The following is a 17,562-nucleotide window of genomic DNA, read 5'->3' as shown; positions in this document are numbered from 1 at the left end:
CCACATCCTTTTTGTAGTGGGGGGCCCAAAACTGGACACAATATTCCAAATGCGGCCTCACTAATGCCAAATAGAGGGGAATAATCACTTCCCTCGATCTGCTGGCAATGCTCCTACTAATGCAGCCCAATATGCTATTAGCCTTCTTGACAACCAGGGCATACTGCTGACTCATATCCAGCTTCTTATCCACTGTAACCCCCAGGTCCTTTTCTGCAGAATTGCTGCCTAGCTCGTCGGTCCCCAGTCTGTAGCTGTGCATGGGATTCTTCCATCCTAAGTGCAGGACTAGGCACTTATCCCTGTTGAACCTCATCAGATTTCTTTTGGCCCAATTCTCCAATTTGTCTAGGTCACTCTGTATCCTATCCCTACCTTCCAGGGTATCTACCACTCCCCCTAGCTTCGTGTCATCTGCAAACTTGCTGAGTGTGCAATCTACCCCATCCTCCAGATCATCAATGAAGATGTTGAACAAAACCAGCCCCACGACCGACCCCAGGGGCACTCCACTTGTGACCGGTTGCCAGCTAGACATGGAGCCATTGATCACTACTCGTTGAGCCCGTTGAACCCGAGGAGCCTAGATGTAGATGAAAGAGTCTTCCTGAGGGGTCCAGCAAGCACCTTTGGGAAGCTGGGGCATCCATTGCCCTCCTCCTTTTCAGTCAACCAGCCATAAGGTTGATGGTGACTTCAGAAACCTCTTGACCTTTCACAGTGTGCATCAGGCCAGCCTGCTGGTGCTGCTTTCTTCAGGCAGAGTGCTGAGCATCCGGATGTCTGCACTTGAGGGGTTTGCTCATCTCTTGCTTTATTTTCACTGTCTGAGCAAATGGCGAAGGCCTCACAGCCAGACTGTTCTCTGCATTCCTGCGTGATATCGTCAGCATGTTTCCAGTTGCAGAGTGCTTGCATTGTTTCTGTTGTGCTCCTTGTATGCTACTTTGAAGGTTGCTTTTAGAATAAAAGGCTCCAACTTTATCAAGTTCAAATCTCTGTTTTCAGTTCTTACAGCGCAGGCACCGACTGATCTCTGCCGTTATGGGGGTGAAGAGCACACGCAGCTCCTGAAACAAGCTGGTGCTGAAGAGCTACTTGAAGGCCTGGAGCAAAGGCCAAACTTCTCACAGACACGTTTTGATGACTGCCTTGAAAATCTCACTTGCAGGGTCGTCACACTCATCCGCTTTCTGATCTCGCTTCAGCAGGAAAGGTTCAGCCAAAGGCACATTTGATCTTGGCGGAGCCAAAAATCTTAATTTTAGCAGATTGGGATGAGCATGAATCCTTTTGCTCTTGCTACCTGGAGACTCCTGGCGGTGATTACGTTTTACCTTCTAGGAATGAGCTGCTCTCACTATCTCAGTCCCTTGTTTCCTCCCACTTCAGGCAGGCTAAGGCAGATGCCTTCATTGGTAATCACTAGATGCTGATCAACTTTGCTCAGCACGTTCGCACTGACTGCAGTTCAGATGGAATCGCTCCCCAGTGAACCTGGTGCTGAAGGCTAATGAGTGACTGTCCAGCCAGGTTTATGTAGCACTTTATCGGATGCCTGGCCGCCTTCCAGATCCTACTTGTGGTTCACAACTCCACTCTCTGCCCCCCACTTTTCAACAGCTAGTGCCAGGTGATTCCCTGCACTAGCCTGTCTCTCCAGTGATTCTACCCATCCCCTTCCCTTCTAGGCTTCCCAACAATTTTGTAATTCACTTCTTGCCGGGAGGCACCTCAAGCCCTTGGCTGTTCTCATTGCTTTCCTTTTAACTCTTCTGATTGCTTCGTTTCCGTCCACAGATTGAAATAAGCCCCTGGTTCTGGTGTTCAGCACTTTCAGATGCCCCATCTAGTCAGGGGGAGGGGGGACGGGGGGCACTCAGAATGCAAGAACCTGGGAAAAGTGTCGAAGAATCAGTGGCAGCTGTTTTCATTGAGGCCTCTCTGGTGTCGCACGAGGACAGGGGTAAGGCAGTTTGCGTGTCCGCCTGGGTGTCCCCAGCCCTTAACCTGGTTGGCTTCTTTGAAGGTCAGAACCTTCACTCTGCATTTCTGCGACCATCTATGCATCTGCCTAGGAATCTCATGGGGACCAATCACACTCTGGTTCAGGATCTCTGGGTCTCTCCCACCAGCCCTGAGAGTGGAGTGTTGCAGCATGTGGAGGACTAAGCTCCCTGAGCCACATTTGAGCATGGTCTAATCCTGGGGTCCACCAGCCCTCCCCTCTGCCAGCTCCCTGCCCCTGCACAGCAGGTTCCTCCCACTTGTCCGTGGCGACCGGCCCCATTTGGAACTGAGCACTTCTGTCCAAGTTCCTGGCTGGAAGCAGGGGTCGCTGGGCTCACAGGCCTGGCTCTAGGGCGCTCTGTGTAGGGCAGAGACGGAGCTGGGGAGGCTCAGCACAGCTCTGCACAAGGGTTATTTTTGGATCCTTTATCCCAGCTGGTTGAGTGGTGAGTCCTTGGAGTGATATTTGGCTTCCATCTGACTAATTAACACCAAGCCCAGCAGAGGGGCCTCCCTCTGGCTTTGCAGGGCTCGAATTTCTCTGGCTTAGGCTGGCATCCGGCAGGGCTGGATGTGCTCAGCATTCAGTGCGCCAGGCCCCCCTACAGGGAACGTTCCCGCTGGGTGTGCCGGACGTTCCCGGGGAATGGGGCTGGGAGGTCACTGCTGCTCTCGGCCCAGCCTAGACAGAATGAGGAAAGCAACTATGGGGAAAGCAGAGGGTCGTGGTGATCGAGGATCCAGTCCTCCAGGGCTTCCCATCTCAGACCTTCCTGTAGAATTGCAGATCTCTCCCCTCACTGTCCCCCCCAACTTTCCCAGCTCCTTCAACAGCCCCCGCCTGCGCTTTGAGTGCTGTTTCTGGTACCAGAGCACAGCCATTCATTCACCACAGCTGCCAGGCAGAAAGTCGGGATCCTGTAGCCTATCTAAGTGCCAGGTACTTCTCCAGGCTTTCTTTCAGCAGGCTGGAGGAACTACCTTTAACTACTCTCCTGCTCCCTGTGAACCTGCAGAAGGCACCCTCTGTCTGACGCTCTTCTGGGGTAGTTAGAGAAATCCTGGCGTGGATTTCGGGGCTACCTGCCATCAGCTTGCTGGTGATCTGGGACCCTGATCTGGTGTGAGTGTCCTTTTGCTGGACGTCCGTTCCATCATGGGGGGAGTGAAGTGACAGCACCATCCGCAGCTCTCGGCTCTCCCAGGGCAGTGCCACGAGCGACTGGTCCCTGCTGTCATCTCATTAGTTACTACTCCACTCATCCTAGTGATATTTCGTGGCAGCTTTTTTCCCTCTTCTTTAATCAGATCCCCGGCCCTTCCCCAGGTGCTGATGAAGGGAAGCTCCATCACACTGCTGACACTGGGGTGGGCTCAGCCAGATTTCCCCTCTTCCATACATACTGCGGATCATGGCAAGCCAGGAGTGTCACCCAGGATTCCTGTTACTCTGATGCAGCAGGTTTGAACCACCAGTGACTGTTGAACATTTGTGTCTGCCTCTTGGAATTCTAGGTCCCGGAACGGGGCAGTGCCACGCTGGAGAAAACTAACCACATCTCTCTTCAGGAAGCCTCTTGGCCCTTTGGATTCTGTATTTGCCCCCTTTGTCTTTGCATTGCTTGCAGGTCAGCCCTTGGCTTAGAGAGCGAAGGGTGCCAGCAGGCAATGGGGTGGCTGATTGACTGCTGCCCTCCATACCCCAGCGCTAGGAGGCCCTGTGCTGCGCTGGGAAGGGGTCTTGGAGAAACTGTGAGATAAATCTGCAGGTGCTGAAGAGTCTAGGTGTTCATCTAGTATCCTGGCCAAGTTCCAGCTGGGCTGATTCCATTCTGCCTCCCTACTGTCCTCCTGCAGTGGTCTCCAGCGCTCCCCCTCCATTCCTGCCTGAAACTGCTGGGCCCGGTTTGTCTGCTCTGCCCCAGGCAGGTGATTCCCCGCTCTGCCAGGCGCTTTGTGGAGGTAGGCACCAAGACTTTGCTTTCTGTTCTGACAGTGATGGGAGGGAGACCCTGGAGTCCTTTTCGCTTGGGCGGATGAATCGGGAGCTCTCTCGCTGACTCTGCTTATTGCTAACCCTGTGTGGGCGTCTTTTGCGGTTGGGGAAAAAAGTCTCTCTAATGTTTAAAAACCAAATAGAACTGCAGCCCTCTTCCCCGCCTGCTTTCGTGTTAATAAACTGCCCAGGTTGGTTCACAGCTGGGTAGGGTGACCAGACAGTAAGTGTGAAAACTCAGAACTGGGGGTGGGGAGATAATAGGCGCCTATATAAGACACAGCCCCGAATATCAGGACTGTCCCTATAAAATCAGGACATCTGGTCACCCTACAGCGGGGGTGGTGACCAGTTTGTGGTGTGGTGAATGCTGTTGGCTAGGAGGAGATGGGCACCTGCCTGTCCCCCGTTTCAGTGGTCCCCCAGAATCACAGAGAGCAGGGAATCGGGGGACAATGTGGGGGGAGAACAGAGCACAGCTGAGCGGGGACTACTTTTCCGAATGGAAGGACTTTTCTGGGTGGGGCGGCAGGGGACCCAGATTGTCCAGCACCTGGGGCCTGAAAACGCAGCCACATGAGCATCCTGGCAAGCTAAGGAATTCTTAGACAGGTGGCTCTGACTTGCTCTATGGTGGGGTGCAGCACACCTGCGTCCCCTGCGCAAACTGCCTATGGCAGGGGCCTCGGGCTGCAGAGCCCGGCTGCTGCCAGCACCCAGATATTCCGAGCTTACGAGCCAAGGGGGCTTTGGAAATATTCTGTTTGATTGACCAAACCCTGCACCAGTGAGGTTAAAGATAAGCACTGACAGCTGCTGGGAGTGGCCCAGGAGGGGGCGCTTGTGCTGCCTTGGCTGGTAGGGAGTGGGGGCGGGAGACCCATGGCACACTGCCTCGTCTAGTGGATACCCATGCTCCCAGGTAGCTAACCTGTCCCTTCCCCTTGCACAGGTACTATGGGCCGCGCAGGCTTCAGCCCCATTGTCCGAGTCCCAGCGCAGCCCTCAGCACCTCAGCCTGTCCCCTGGAGGACTTGCCCCCGCTGGCTGGGCTGGTGGGTGAATCGTTTCCCTGGCTTCTGCCAGGAACCCCCTGGGCTGCTTTTGCCTGAGAGGGGTGATTCTGAGCGTCAGCACGGCTTCCCTGACCCCAACTCCCTGCTCAAAGCACTGCTGGGATCCACTGGTCTGCCAGCATGGGCAGGGTCAACCAAATCCAACAGCTAGGGGAACAAAGGCCTGGTCTACACTGGCGACTTAGGTCGACATAAAGTCACTTACGTTGACCTCTGTACGCCTGCGTCTATACTGGCACTACTGTTAAGTTGAATTAAGTCGTGGCAAAAGTCGATTTAATAAGACCACATCTGCAAGTGGCGTAACGCCTAATTCGAATTTGTTAGTTCGATTTAGTGTCAGTGTAGACACAACTTCACTTAAATCGACTTAATTGCTCTCCGGGAGGTATCTCACAATGCCCCGTTTTGACCGCTCTGGACAGTCGCGCTGTGCTGCTCAGTGGTCACGCTACCAGGAAACGTCCCCTCTCCTCAAGCCCCGGGAAGATTTGAATTTTCATTTCCTGTGCTGCCAGTGTGGAGAGAGCTGTCACTGTACTCCGTATGGCTCCTGCAAAGCCTAAACATGCTCCAGTATGGAGTCGACCAGAGGTCTTAGATTTCATCGGTCTGTGGGGCGAGGAGTCCGTTCTGGCTCAGCTTAGAGCCAGCAAAAGGAATCTGGACGTTTATAGGAAGATATCCCAGGGCATGCTGGAGAAGGGACACAAGAGGGACGCTCAGCAGTGCTGCGTGAAGATCAAGGAGCTGCGTCAGTCATATCAGAAAGCCAGGGAAGCTAACAGCCATTCTGGCTCCTCGCCCAAAACATGCCACTTCTACAATGAAACATGCTGCGGCGGTTTGTGGAGCTTCAGGAGGAGTGGAGGCAGGACAGAATCCCGCTGCAGCCCCTCCATAATGCTCCATAATTCTCCACAATCGAGGGCTTTGCTGCCCTGCCTGCCCCCCAAATGTCTCGGAGGAGACTGGCCAGGCTGCAGTACGTGATGGCGAGCAGAAAGCAGTGGCCGACACGCTGACAGCTGGCCAGCAAGCTACCATCCTACCCCTTGAGACAGTGAATGGACACTCTCCCTCTTCCCCCATGACTGAACGTTCATAAATAAAAGTTTGCATCATTTCAACATGTTTCTTTATTAAATCATATCTTGTTCTGGAGGGATTTGGCGGGTACAGATATCGATTGGCAGGGGATGTTCACCAAAGGTAAACAACAGACAGGATCAGAAATCAGTCCTGCATCTCATTGCAACCTGGTTTTCAAAGCTTCCCTAATGCAAAGCGCTTCGCGGTTCGCTCTCAGCATAGTGCTGGCATCTGGCTGCTCATAATTGGCGGCCAGTCTTTCTGCCTCCACAGCCCAACCCTGGGGGAACCGCTCACCCTTCACTTCACACACGTTATGAAGAACACAGCATGCAGATATCACAGAAGGGCGGTTCTTTTCACTCATGTCCAGCCTAGTGAGCAGACTCCTCCATCTACCCTTTAAACGCCCAAACACACATTCTACAACCATTCTGCAACTGCTTAACCTGTTATTAAAGCACTCCTGGTTGCTGTCAAGGTGCCCGGTGTAGGGCTTCTTTACCCAAGGGAACAAGGGGTAAGCAGGATCCCCCAGGATCACTATGGGCATTTCCACACCCCCGATGTGAATTGTTTGGTCGGGGAAAAAAGTGCCCACCTGCATATTAAAGAACAGACCTGAATTCCAAAATACGTGTGCGTCATGCATCTTCCCAGACCACCCCACATATATGTCAGTGAAACGACCCCTGTGATCCACAAGACCCTGCAGGACCATGGAAAAGTATCCCTTGGGGTTTATGTACTTAGTTGCTAGGTGGGCAGGTGCTAAGATAGGGCTGTGCGTCCCATCAACGCCCCTCCTGCCCCCCCCCCCCCCCCCGGCAGTTTGGGAACCCCATCAGGACGAACCCCTCTACTATGTCCTGCACATTTCTCAAAGTGACTATCCTTCATAGCAGAAGTCTATTGATGGTCCTGCATACATGAATCACTGCGATGTCCACTGTAGATTTACCGACTCCAAATTGATTCCCAACCGAGCGGTAACAGTCGGGGGTTGCCAGCTTCCAGAGATCGATGACGACTCTCTTCTCCACTGTCAGAGCTTGTCTCAAGCGTGTATTCATGCGCGTCAGGGCCGGGGCCAACTCCGAGCACAGTTCCAGGACAGTTGTCTTTCGCATACGAAAGTTTTGCAGCCAATGGTCATCATCCCACAGCTGCATAATGATGCAGTCCCACCAGTCTATGCTTGTTTCCCTGGAACAGAACCTGCGCTCCACAGACTGCAGGTGATTTGTTACAGCCTGCAGCAATCGGGAATTGTTCTGCTCAGTGGCTTGTAGCAGGGCAGACTCGGTGGCATTGCTCTTGTCTCTGCTTCAGCTTCTTGCTCTGCTTCGAAAATACTCGATGATAAGCCGTGATGTATTTGTGACGCTCACAATAATAGTGCAGAGTTGAGCTGGCTCCATGTCTCTACAGCAATGGCGAGCGCGGGGAGTAAAAAAAGAGCACGAAAATACTTTTCCTGTTTGTTTGGCGGGGGAGGGGGAAGTAGTGTTGCATCCTGGGACGATGACACTCGTCCCAACAGCCACCGTGGCTAATTGCACTGTGGGATAGTTACTCACATTGTACTGCTTTGAAAGTCAAAATAAGCGTGGTGAGTGTGGACGCACGAGACCTGTGCAAACAGCATAGTGTGTACACACTTCTGCAACTTCTAAAAATTGGCTGCTGAAGGTGTAGACATGGCCAAAGTGTGCTGGGCAGCTCTCCCAAAACCTCTCTTGGGCTCTGTCCCAGGTGCTGGGGCTCCTACTCCTCCCTCTAGGCAGTTCCACTCTGGTGCTTCTCTCTCCCAGCTGGGAAATAGCCCCTGCTATTTGCTCTGGATCTTCCCTACCCTGGCACCAGGCTCTGGCACACATGCCCTTCACATCAGTTCAGGCCTGAACAGGCTCCCCCCTCAGCTGCCATTTGGCTGGGCCGCTTGTAGCTGTCTCACTTGCTTCCCCTGCACCAGGCCCTCCACCCCCAGCCACCGTGGGGCATGGGCGGAGGGGAGCCTGGCCCTAGCTTCCATGCAGAGCACATGCTGTGTCATTGCCAGTCCTCCAGAGGCTGCTGATGTAAGGCCCTGTTTACATGCTGCCCTGAGGCTCAGGAGGCTTGATGCTGGCTTGGCCAGGGAGCTGAGGAATTGCACTTGTGAGAGCTGCCAGCACAGGGGCCACCGGCCATCCCCACAGACACTTCCTGGGTGGGGGGGGGGGGGGGAGGCTCAACATGGCCTGTGTGTGTTGTTGGGGATCAAGGGGGAGGGCACCCGCAGGGGAGCTGGGAACTGGAGTCCAGCGTGGGGAGCAGGTGAGGGGGTAACGTGGCCCAATGGCTGGAAGGTGAAAGGAGGCAGATTCCAACCGGAAATCGGGGCAGATTTTGAACAGGGAGGGCAGTCTGTTGCGGGGCATTCTTTGTGATCAGTGTGAAGTTACCAATCAGACACGGTATGCCTGATGTGCAGATCAGGAAGGTGTGTAGGGATTTCTTAGATAGTCAGTCTGATACAAAGCCAACAATTAACGACACCGTATCATGCTCATTAGACCAAAAGAGTTGTGTGCTCAAGAGGCGGTATACAGCTTCAGGAGCCTACCAGGGGATCAGGCCGACAGCACCTCCTGAGGAATCAGGCGGTGATGAAGCGCACCCCTTGCCTGGGTGGTGGCTTATTATACTTTTTTGTACACATTGTTATTTTATTTGCTTATTTTGGGTGACTTTTTGATGGTCTTTACTTTTTTATATTTTATTATTAATGCTAACTACGTATTTATGTTCCCACCATGTTGGAGCAAAACAGCATCTGGTAGTGGGAGAGGTGGTGGGAAAGAACGCGCCTTAATGCAAAAAGTATGAACTCTTGTCTTTGTTTATCTTTATCGACATACAACTATAAACTAACAAACTATTTGCTGTGTTGTGCCAGACCCACACTATTTCTGAGCTGCTGTGGGGCCCAGAACCAGACACCACCAGGTTACTCAGCACTCTGTTGGTCTCTGCCAATTGTAAAAAGCTGCCAGGCTGCTGCAGCTATGCCTCAAAGAGTGGCCAAGCAGCTCAGGCTAAGCCAGGTCTCCAGCACAGGGAACCGTGGGCACCCCTTGCCGGGGCTGTGGTGGCTCCTGGGTTGTTTTTTAATCCGGGCTGGATCTCTTTCTGAATGCTCTGCTCTAGCTAAGCAGGAATCCTTGCAGGGAAGGTCTCTGGCCGGTGTTACGCGGGAGGCCAGGCCAGGTGATCACCGCGGTCCCATCTGGCTCAGGCGCTAGCTGCAGGCAGCCTGGAAGGGAAGGGAGTGGGCACAGCACAGCAGTGGGACTCGGGAGGCCTGGTTGCGGCTCATGTCGGCTGTGTGCGTGGGGAGGTCTGGGGCGGCTGTTGGGTGTTTTGCCCCGTAGGTGGAAAACACTTTTGCTCTTCTCAAGCAGTCGAGTGCAAAAGACCCAACCCAAGTTGGCGGCCAGGGTGACCACCCTGATCGCCCGGCCCTAAGGCTGGCCCCGTGCCTGGCCCCACGAGGGTGCCTGAGCTCAGGGTGACCCCATGCTGCAGGACAAGCTACAGTGCAGCCCTATGGGGAGGATGCATGGTCCCTGGCTCCTCCCAGTCTGCTCTGGCTTAGTCACAGGGGCCTGGGCCGAGCTGAGTGACTGACAACAACCCCCCTGTTCTGCACTGCCCCCTAAGCCCCGGCAGTCAGCCACCTAGTGCCTGCTCTCTCCAGGCACAGAGGAGCTGTGGGTGTGATTTTAAATGGGTGGCCTGCTGGTCCCTGGCAAGCTGCCAGCCTGACCCCTCATGCCTCTCTGTCTGGGCCCCTGGCAGGCCGCAGCGGAGGAACATGCAGCCTGTTCCCAAAGCAGCTGCTGACACATCTTGGTGGAAAACAGGGGCTGGCCACATCCCCCAGCTAATAATGTGCTCCCGGCCCTCCTCTCGGGCCAGTTCCCTGGTGCTCTGGGCACTCCAACCTGGCTGCTCGCCGCACCCCCCGTGCTCTCCCAGGAAAAGGAGCCAGACTGTGAGAGTTGCTGTTGGTGTGTTTGCTTGAGCTGAATTAGAACAGAGTCCCACTGCAGCCCCTCCATAATGCTCCTCAACTGAGGGCTTTGTGCCCTGCCCCTCCCCCGCCCCAAGGGGTCTCGGAGGAGGCTGGTCAGGCTGCAGTACGTGATGGCGAGCAGAAAGCAGTGGCCGACACGCTGACAGCTGGCCAGCAAGCTACCAGCCTACCCCTTGAGACAGTGAATGGACACTCTCCCCCTTCCCTCATGACTGAACGTTCATAAATAAAAGTTTGCATCATTTCAACACGTTTCTTTATTAAATCATATCTTGTTCTGGAGGGATTTGGCGGGTACAGATATTGATTGGCAGGGGGTGTTCACCAAAGGTAAACAACAGACAGGAACAGAAATCAGTCCTGCATCTCGTTGCAGAACCTGGTTTTCAAAGCTTCCCTAATGCAAAGTGCTCCTCGGTTCGCTCTCAGCATAGTGCTGGCATCTGGCTGCTCATAATTGGCGGCCAGTCTTTCTGCCTCCACAGCCCAACCCTGGGGGAACCGCTCACCCTTCACTTCACACACGTTATGAAGAACACAGCATGCAGGTATCACAGAAGGGCGGTTCTTTTCACTCGTGTCCAGCCTAGTGAGCAGACTCCTCCATCTACCCTTTAAACGCCAAACGCACATTCTACAACCATTCTGCAACTGCTTAACCTGTTATTAAAGCACTCCTGGTTGCTGTCAAGGTGCCCGGTGTAGGGCTTCATTATCCAAGGGAACAAGGGGTAAGCAGGATCCCCCAGGATCACTATGGGCATTTCCACACCCCCGATGTGAATTGTTGGGTCGGTGAAAAAAGTGCCTGCCTCCATATTAGAGAACAGCCCCAAATTACGAAATATGCATGCGTCATGCACCTTCCCAGAAGACCCTGCAGGACCATGGAAAAGTACCCCTTGCGGTTTATGTACTCAGTTGCTAGGTGGGCGGGTGCTAAGTGAGAGATGTGCGTCCCATCAACGGCTCCCCCCGTAATTTGGGAACCCCATCGTGTCAAACCCCTCTACTATGTCCTGCACATTTCCCAAAGTCACTATCCTTCGCAGCAGAAGTCTATTGATGGCCCTGCATACATGAATCACTGTGATGTCCACTGTAGATTTACCGACTCCAAATTGATTCCCAACCGAACGGTAACAGTCGGGGGTTGCCAGCTTCCAGAGACTCTCTTCTCCACCGTCAGAGCTTGTCTCAAGCGAGTATTCATGCGCGTCAGGGACGGGGCCAACTCTGAGCACAGTTCCAGGAAAGTTGCCTTTCGCATACGAGAGTTTTGCAGCCACTGGTCATCATCCCACAGCTGCATAACGATGCAGTCCCACCAGTCTATGCTTGTTTCCCTGGACCAGAACCTGCGCTCCACAGACTGCAGATGATTTGTTACAGCCTGCAGCAATCAGGAATTGTTCTGCTCAATGGCTTGTAGCAGGGCAGACTCGGTGGCATCGCTCTTGTCTCTGCTTCGGCTTCTTGCTCTGCTTCGAAAATACTCGATGATAAGCCGCGATGTATTTGTGACGCTCACAATAATAGTGCAGAGTTGAGCTGGCTCCATGTCTCTGCAGCAATGGCGAGTGCGGGGAGTGAAAAAAGGGCGCAAAAATACTTTTTCTGTTTGTTTGCGGGAAAAAGGGAGGGGGAAGCAGTGTTGCATCCTGGGACGATGACACTCGTCCCAACAGCCACCGTGGCGAGTTGCACTGTGGGATAGCTACCCACATTGTACTGCTTTGAAAGTCAAAATAAGCATGAGTGTGGATGCACAAGACCTGTGGGTGCGAGCAGTGTGTGCACAACTGTTGGTGAGTGAAAGGCACCAGTGCAACAAACACAGACTGACTGTGCATGCACCTCTTGGGCCGGCATTGGGTGACACAGCATGCAACCAAAGGCTTGCCCGTGTAGAAACCAGACTGTGGCAATTTGCAGGAAAACAAAATGCAAGTTTAGCTACGCCTGCTGTTTAAGTTGACCTTTGTTATTGATCACTTAGTTTGAGCCTTTTTTTAAAATTTATTTCTATCACAAACCTAGTGATGTGAGCTGTTTTTCCGTTAAATGTTTGTCAAAAAGCAACAATGATCCTGACACATAAATGACTAGAATGGTATCTTTCAAAGTTCTAGAAACAGTGCTTAAGCAGTTGTGACCATCTGTGTCCCTATGCTCACCCTTTATAAAACGATAATGGATTTGGTACAAAGAATGCTTTGGGAGGTATCATTTGAAAACTCATAATTTGCTGATCATTATTGTCCTGGCAAAATGTGTGGCAGCATTGTATGGGAAGTTATTAGAGTCTACTGTGAGACATGTTCCTAGTTTAGAAAAGCAGGCACAGACCAGTTCCTCAAAGACAAACTGATGCATCAGTCAGGTGTCAACAAAATCAAATGGACCATCACCTGGGTAAGCGGCCATTCTTTGGCAGGAAAAAGGGTGTGAGCAAGAAATTTACATTTTGACCAAAAAACAGCTGGAAGTTCCCGTCCTCCGAAATCTTCTGGAGATGATTTTTTTTTTAAAAAGAAGCTGTAAGAAAGGGGAACAGATTCCCCAAAACACTCCTCCCGTCCACTCTGCTCACAGCATCAACAGCTCCTGAAGCACAAGGAAATTAACACTGAACTGGGAGAGGGGTCCTGGCTGAAAGGTTCCCAGCCAGTAAGACTGCTGGAGCATTTGGTGAGAGAAAACTTTGCTTTGAATTAATTTAACTTAAGTTAGATATTAATTGCATTTTATCTTTTATTTTCTTGTAACCAATTCTGACTTTTATGCCTCGTTACTTGTAACCACTTAAAATCTCTCTCTCTAGTTAATAACCTTGTATTATTGTTTTATCTAAACCAGTGTGTGTTTGGATTGAAGAGTTTGTGAAACTCCATTTGAGATAACAGGATTTGTGCATATCATTCTCTATTAATATATGACAGACTTTATATAAGCTTGTATTGGCCAAGAGGGTGCTTGGCCAAGACGCACATTGCTGGGGGAAAGTCTGGGACTGGGAGGTTGCTGGTGTTGTCCTGCAATGTAATTCAAGAGTGGCTGGCTCTAGCTCTCCTAAAACATAGCTGGGAGTGATTTACACCAGATTTAGACCAGGAGTGGTTGCTTTCACAGCAAAGTAGGGTAAAAGGTACCCCAGATTGGTGAATTGAGGGGACACAGCTGTTCACCAGTCTAGGTTGTACCTTGGGGAATGTCTCACAGTGGTTTAAAACAACTTTCTCTTTATAATCATTTAAAAAAAATCTGCACCTTTTAAGGCAAAATTGTGGTGCAATTTGCTTTGACATTCTATGTGATATACATACGCATGACAGCCATTTGTCATAAATGGAATTTCAGCAACGTCAAGCAAGCGTTTCTTTTCTTTTTAAAAAAATAAAGGTTTTAATACTTAAATTTAAGTGAGGGATAGAAAAAGATTTGATGTCTATTATAATAGGAGTTAGTCTTTTTTTTTTTTTACATGATTTAAGCGAGATTTGTTTTATTCTTTTAGTGGTAAAAATTGTGTCTGAATTCTGTTTATACAGATAATATATTAACTGACTGTTTGTGTGAGTGGTTTTTTTAGTAGCATAGGGGAATCTGTCTCTCTTGTGGGATTTGGGAGATCTAAGGTTTTTGCGGGTAGAAGGGGGATAAAAATGCAAGAAGCAATTCAGGAGGGGGTGGGAGTGGGTATTGCGGGGCAGGACGGGAGCAGGATTAAAAAAATCGTCCCGTGCAGGGCTCTATCCTAGGGCAGCAGCAGCTGGAGTCATGTGATCTAAGATGAGCGCTTTGGACAGGAATGGCCTTTTTATATAAAATGCTAGAAACCTGAGCAGGGAAAAGCAAGAGCAGGCACCTGCTCCACTTCTGGGGCAGCTCCTTGTGGCAGGGTGCTCTACAGGGCCCCCTGCCTTGGGGAGACTATCCCCCAGCCCAGTAGATCTCAAGCCAGGAACTGCTCCCTGCCAGTCTGCATTTTTCTTTGTTCATTTCAGTCCCATCCCTGTAATCCCTCTCCTCTTTGTAGTGCCCCCATCCCAGGTGTTCCTAGGCTGTTCTCATCCCCCTCCCCCTATCACTGGTTACCCAAGTGCCACCGATTTACTTCTATTCCTTCTCCTCCTGGGTTTATCTCAGTGTCTCATTGCCCGGGGGTGGCACTGCCAGCAGCCATTGGCACTAGTGAGTGTGAGAGGCCCAGTGCCCGCTCAGCCTGTTTCCCTTGAGTAGCCCCCATCACAGGTATGCCAGGCCCTGGAGCAATACCAGTGTTTTGCTCAGCCATTAGCAAAGACGGGGAGATTTGCAACTGATTGGCCATCATTTTTGTTGCCTTTCTCTGTACCTTTTCCAATTTGAATATATCTTTTTTGAGACGACATGACCAGAACTGCACGCTGTATTCATGGTGTGGATGTACCATGGATTTATATAGTGGCATTATGGTATTTTCTGTCTTATTATCTATCCCTTTTCTAATGGTTGCTAACATTGTGTTAGCTTTTTTGTCTGCCACTGCACATTGAGCTGATGTTTTCAGACAACTATCCGCAGTGATTCCAAGATCTCTTTCTTGAGTGGTAACAGCTAATGTAGATCCCATTATTTTGTATGTAGAGTTGGGATTATGTTTTCCAAAGTGCATTACATTGCATTTATCAGCACTGAATTTCATCTGCCGTTTTGTCCCCCAGCCCCCCAGTGCAGTGAGACCCTTTGGAACTCACAACCCACTGTGCTTTGCTTCAGAATTGGTGGTGGACTCTGCGCACCACTGACCAGCAGCCTCCCATGGGGTGAAAGGTGGTGGAGATAACAGTAACATCCCCTTCGCTTGTGGGATAGGAGGTCCAGAGTGGGGCCCCAGTGAGCTAGCGTGTGTGTGTGTGTGGAGGGGGGTGTGGTTCTGTGGACCTCCAGCATAAGGAGGGCATTGCACAGAGTCCTGCATCCCTTCTACAAGCTCATGATTCAACAGGGGGTTTCGCGTTGGCGATGTCAGGTCTCTTGGGAGACGGCTGCCCATCCCCCTGTTCTGCCATCAGGGGGCTACAGTTCTGCCTGGCCCCATGTGGCTGGATAGTCCCCCCACACACAGGCGCAGCGTGGGAATGGGGCTCACGTGCAACACTCTGCCAGGCGGGAAAGGTGAAAATCCAGGGGGTGGGGCCAGGCAGAAGCCCCACGGTGGCACCTGGGGGAGCTAGTGCCAGGCTGCAGACCTGCCCAGTGAGGGCTGCTCGTCGGGGGGACTAATCAGCGACTCTCTTGTCCCTGATGCAGCTGTGGCCGAAGATCCATTGAGCACGGCTGGGAGGAGATGCGACACCATCTACAAGGGCTTTGCCAAATGCCTCATCAGCCTGGGGGACAGCATGGCCCAGAGCGTCCAGAAGCAGCAGGAGGACAGCAGGCAGGAGGGGCAGGAGCTGGACACCATCTGCAGGTGAGAGTGGCAGTGCCAGGGGCCTGGCCGCCCTATGAAAGCACCACAGAGCCTCACTACAGTTGCCCCCCAGACAGAGGGGTTAGGCTGTGGCTGCGGGGCAAAGGGGATGGCGCTGGAGTTCTGGGCAGAACCCTTTGGACCTCAGGTTGAGGGGCCCAGCTGTGTAGGAAAAGGGCAGGTTCTCAGCCTACCTTCTGGGCGGGTCCTATCGGCCCTGGGGGCAGGGGACAGCAGGGACTTGATGGGTGGGAATTGTGCACTGGGAGGAACCAGCTGACCCTGGCGTCGAGGTGGGGTCCGGGAGGGCTGATGTGCACAGGGCCACATCTCATCCGGCTCACCCCATCAGCCAGGAACAGGGACTAGCCATGGGCACAGAGCTCTCTGCATAGGGGGGCTGGGCAACTCTTCCTAGAAGATTTGTGCTAACTTAAGCAACTCTGCCAGGCTGGCAAGGGGTGGGGAGGGCCAGAGCCAGGCTGGCTATGGACAGGGCATGGCGGAGCCAGGCTGGCTATGGGCCATCCTGTCATCAGGCAGGGAGGGACTGGCTAGAGGCAGGGTAGGGTGGGGCTAAACTGGCTAGGGGTGGGGAGGGATGGAGCCAGGCTGATTAGGGTCAGGGCAGGGCTGGGTTCTGGCTATGGCTAGGGTGGAGTGGGGCTGGCTATGGGTGGGGCAGGGCCAGTTATGGGCATGGTAGGCAGGGCCAGGCTGGCTATGGGCCCAGGGGGCTGTCAGTCTGTGTAACACACAGATCACAAGGCCTGATTGCAACGTGCCCTCCTGGCCTTCGCCTCTGACTTATCCTTGTCCCTGGCCCAGGTCCTGGGATGACTTTCACACCTGTGCCAGCAGGGTCTTATCCAGCTGCCCTGATGAAGCTGCTGCCATCTGGGAGTCGCTGCGCCAGGAGTCCAGGAAGATCCAGTTCCAAGGGAACCTGCATGACCTGTGCAGCGCGCGGACCAGGCCGCCTGGCAGCGTGCGGGGCTCCGACACGGACGAAACAAACAAGGAGACTCTGCGGGGCTCAGCCCTGCTCCCCCTGCCCAGCCTGCTGGCCGGCGCTGTCCTGCTGTTCACGCTACTGCTGGCGCCCTTCATCTAGCCAGGCAACCCTTGCCATCACCCAGCCAGGCCACTCGCAGGGCCAGGCACCATCTCTGCAAGATAGATTGGGTCAGTCTGAAAATCCGGCGCGCCAGGAGCTGTGGGCACCAGAGCCTGTTGCCTGTGTGGTGTTCCTAGTCTCTTTCAGGCTGGCCGAGGCTGCGTTCCCCTGGCACAGCCTGGGCCCAGGAGCGTCGTGTCTCATGGGGCAAATGAGGCTGGATCCCCAGAGTCCTGTGTTTCCAGCGATTGCCCTGTGTGTTCTCTGGGTGCCCTGGACCATGGCGACCGAGATCCCCCATTGCCCTGTGTGCGCAGCGTTCCCTGCAGGGACTGGCTCCCACTTCCCTCGGCCCTGCCTGTGCCGGTAGCTTTCCTGTGCCCCCCATGCCCGCTCCTGGAGTCACTTTCCACCCGAGCCTGTCTCAGTTCCCGAGTTGGATCTTTAGAAACAGGCTTAGCCTATGACTCCCCAGGCCGGCTGCCCCTGATCCAACCCGACAGCTCTACGGTTCCTGTGCCCCTCCTCTCCCTTATAGAAGTCAGCAGGTGGCTGTGTCAAGGAAGCTGGGACTAGGAACCTTCCCCCTGGAGCTGCTGATGGCCCCCTGGGAAGACCTCCCGCAGCTCCTTCCCCTTGGCCGTGGCCCTGCCCTCTGCCTCGTGCTCTGCTCCCTTCCTGGCCGTGCTCTGCTGAGGGCACCTGCATGAAAACAACCTGTCCTGTCCTGCT

At 53.0% G+C, this 17,562-nt stretch overlaps 1 protein-coding gene across 1 annotated transcript; it reads left to right on the top strand.

Annotated features, from left to right (window-relative positions):
* Positions 1 to 1,884: 1,884 nt before the first annotated feature.
* NRN1L (neuritin 1 like) lies at positions 1,885 to 17,562 on the top strand. Its single transcript, XM_067550330.1, has 3 exons — positions 1,885 to 1,966; positions 15,551 to 15,713; positions 16,542 to 17,562. The coding sequence occupies exons 1-3, from the start codon at positions 1,885 to 1,887 to the stop codon at positions 16,825 to 16,827; spliced, it is 531 nt and encodes a 176-aa protein (XP_067406431.1). The 3' UTR covers positions 16,828 to 17,562.

The sequence above is a fragment of the Emydura macquarii genome, unplaced genomic scaffold (genome assembly GCF_026122565.2).
Source record: "Emydura macquarii macquarii isolate MOO-44397 ecotype Brisbane River unplaced genomic scaffold, CSIRO-AGI_Emac_v2 contig_295, whole genome shotgun sequence".
NCBI lineage: Eukaryota > Metazoa > Chordata > Testudines > Chelidae > Emydura > Emydura macquarii.
This window is presented reverse-complemented; position numbering and strand designations above follow the sequence as displayed.

What these genes read in the sequence shown, in the direction of transcription:
- NRN1L (XM_067550330.1), top strand. Translation starts at nt 1,885, where the DNA reads ATGCAAGAACCTGGGAAAAGTGTCGAAGAATCAGTGGCAGCTGTTTTC. An exon ending in GGTGTCGCACGAGGACAGGG is followed by an intron (nt 1,967 to 15,550) that starts GTAAGGCAGTTT and finishes TCCCTGATGCAG; the next exon opens with CTGTGGCCGAAGATCCATTG. An exon ending in GAGCTGGACACCATCTGCAG is followed by an intron (nt 15,714 to 16,541) that starts GTGAGAGTGGCA and finishes TCCCTGGCCCAG; the next exon opens with GTCCTGGGATGACTTTCACA.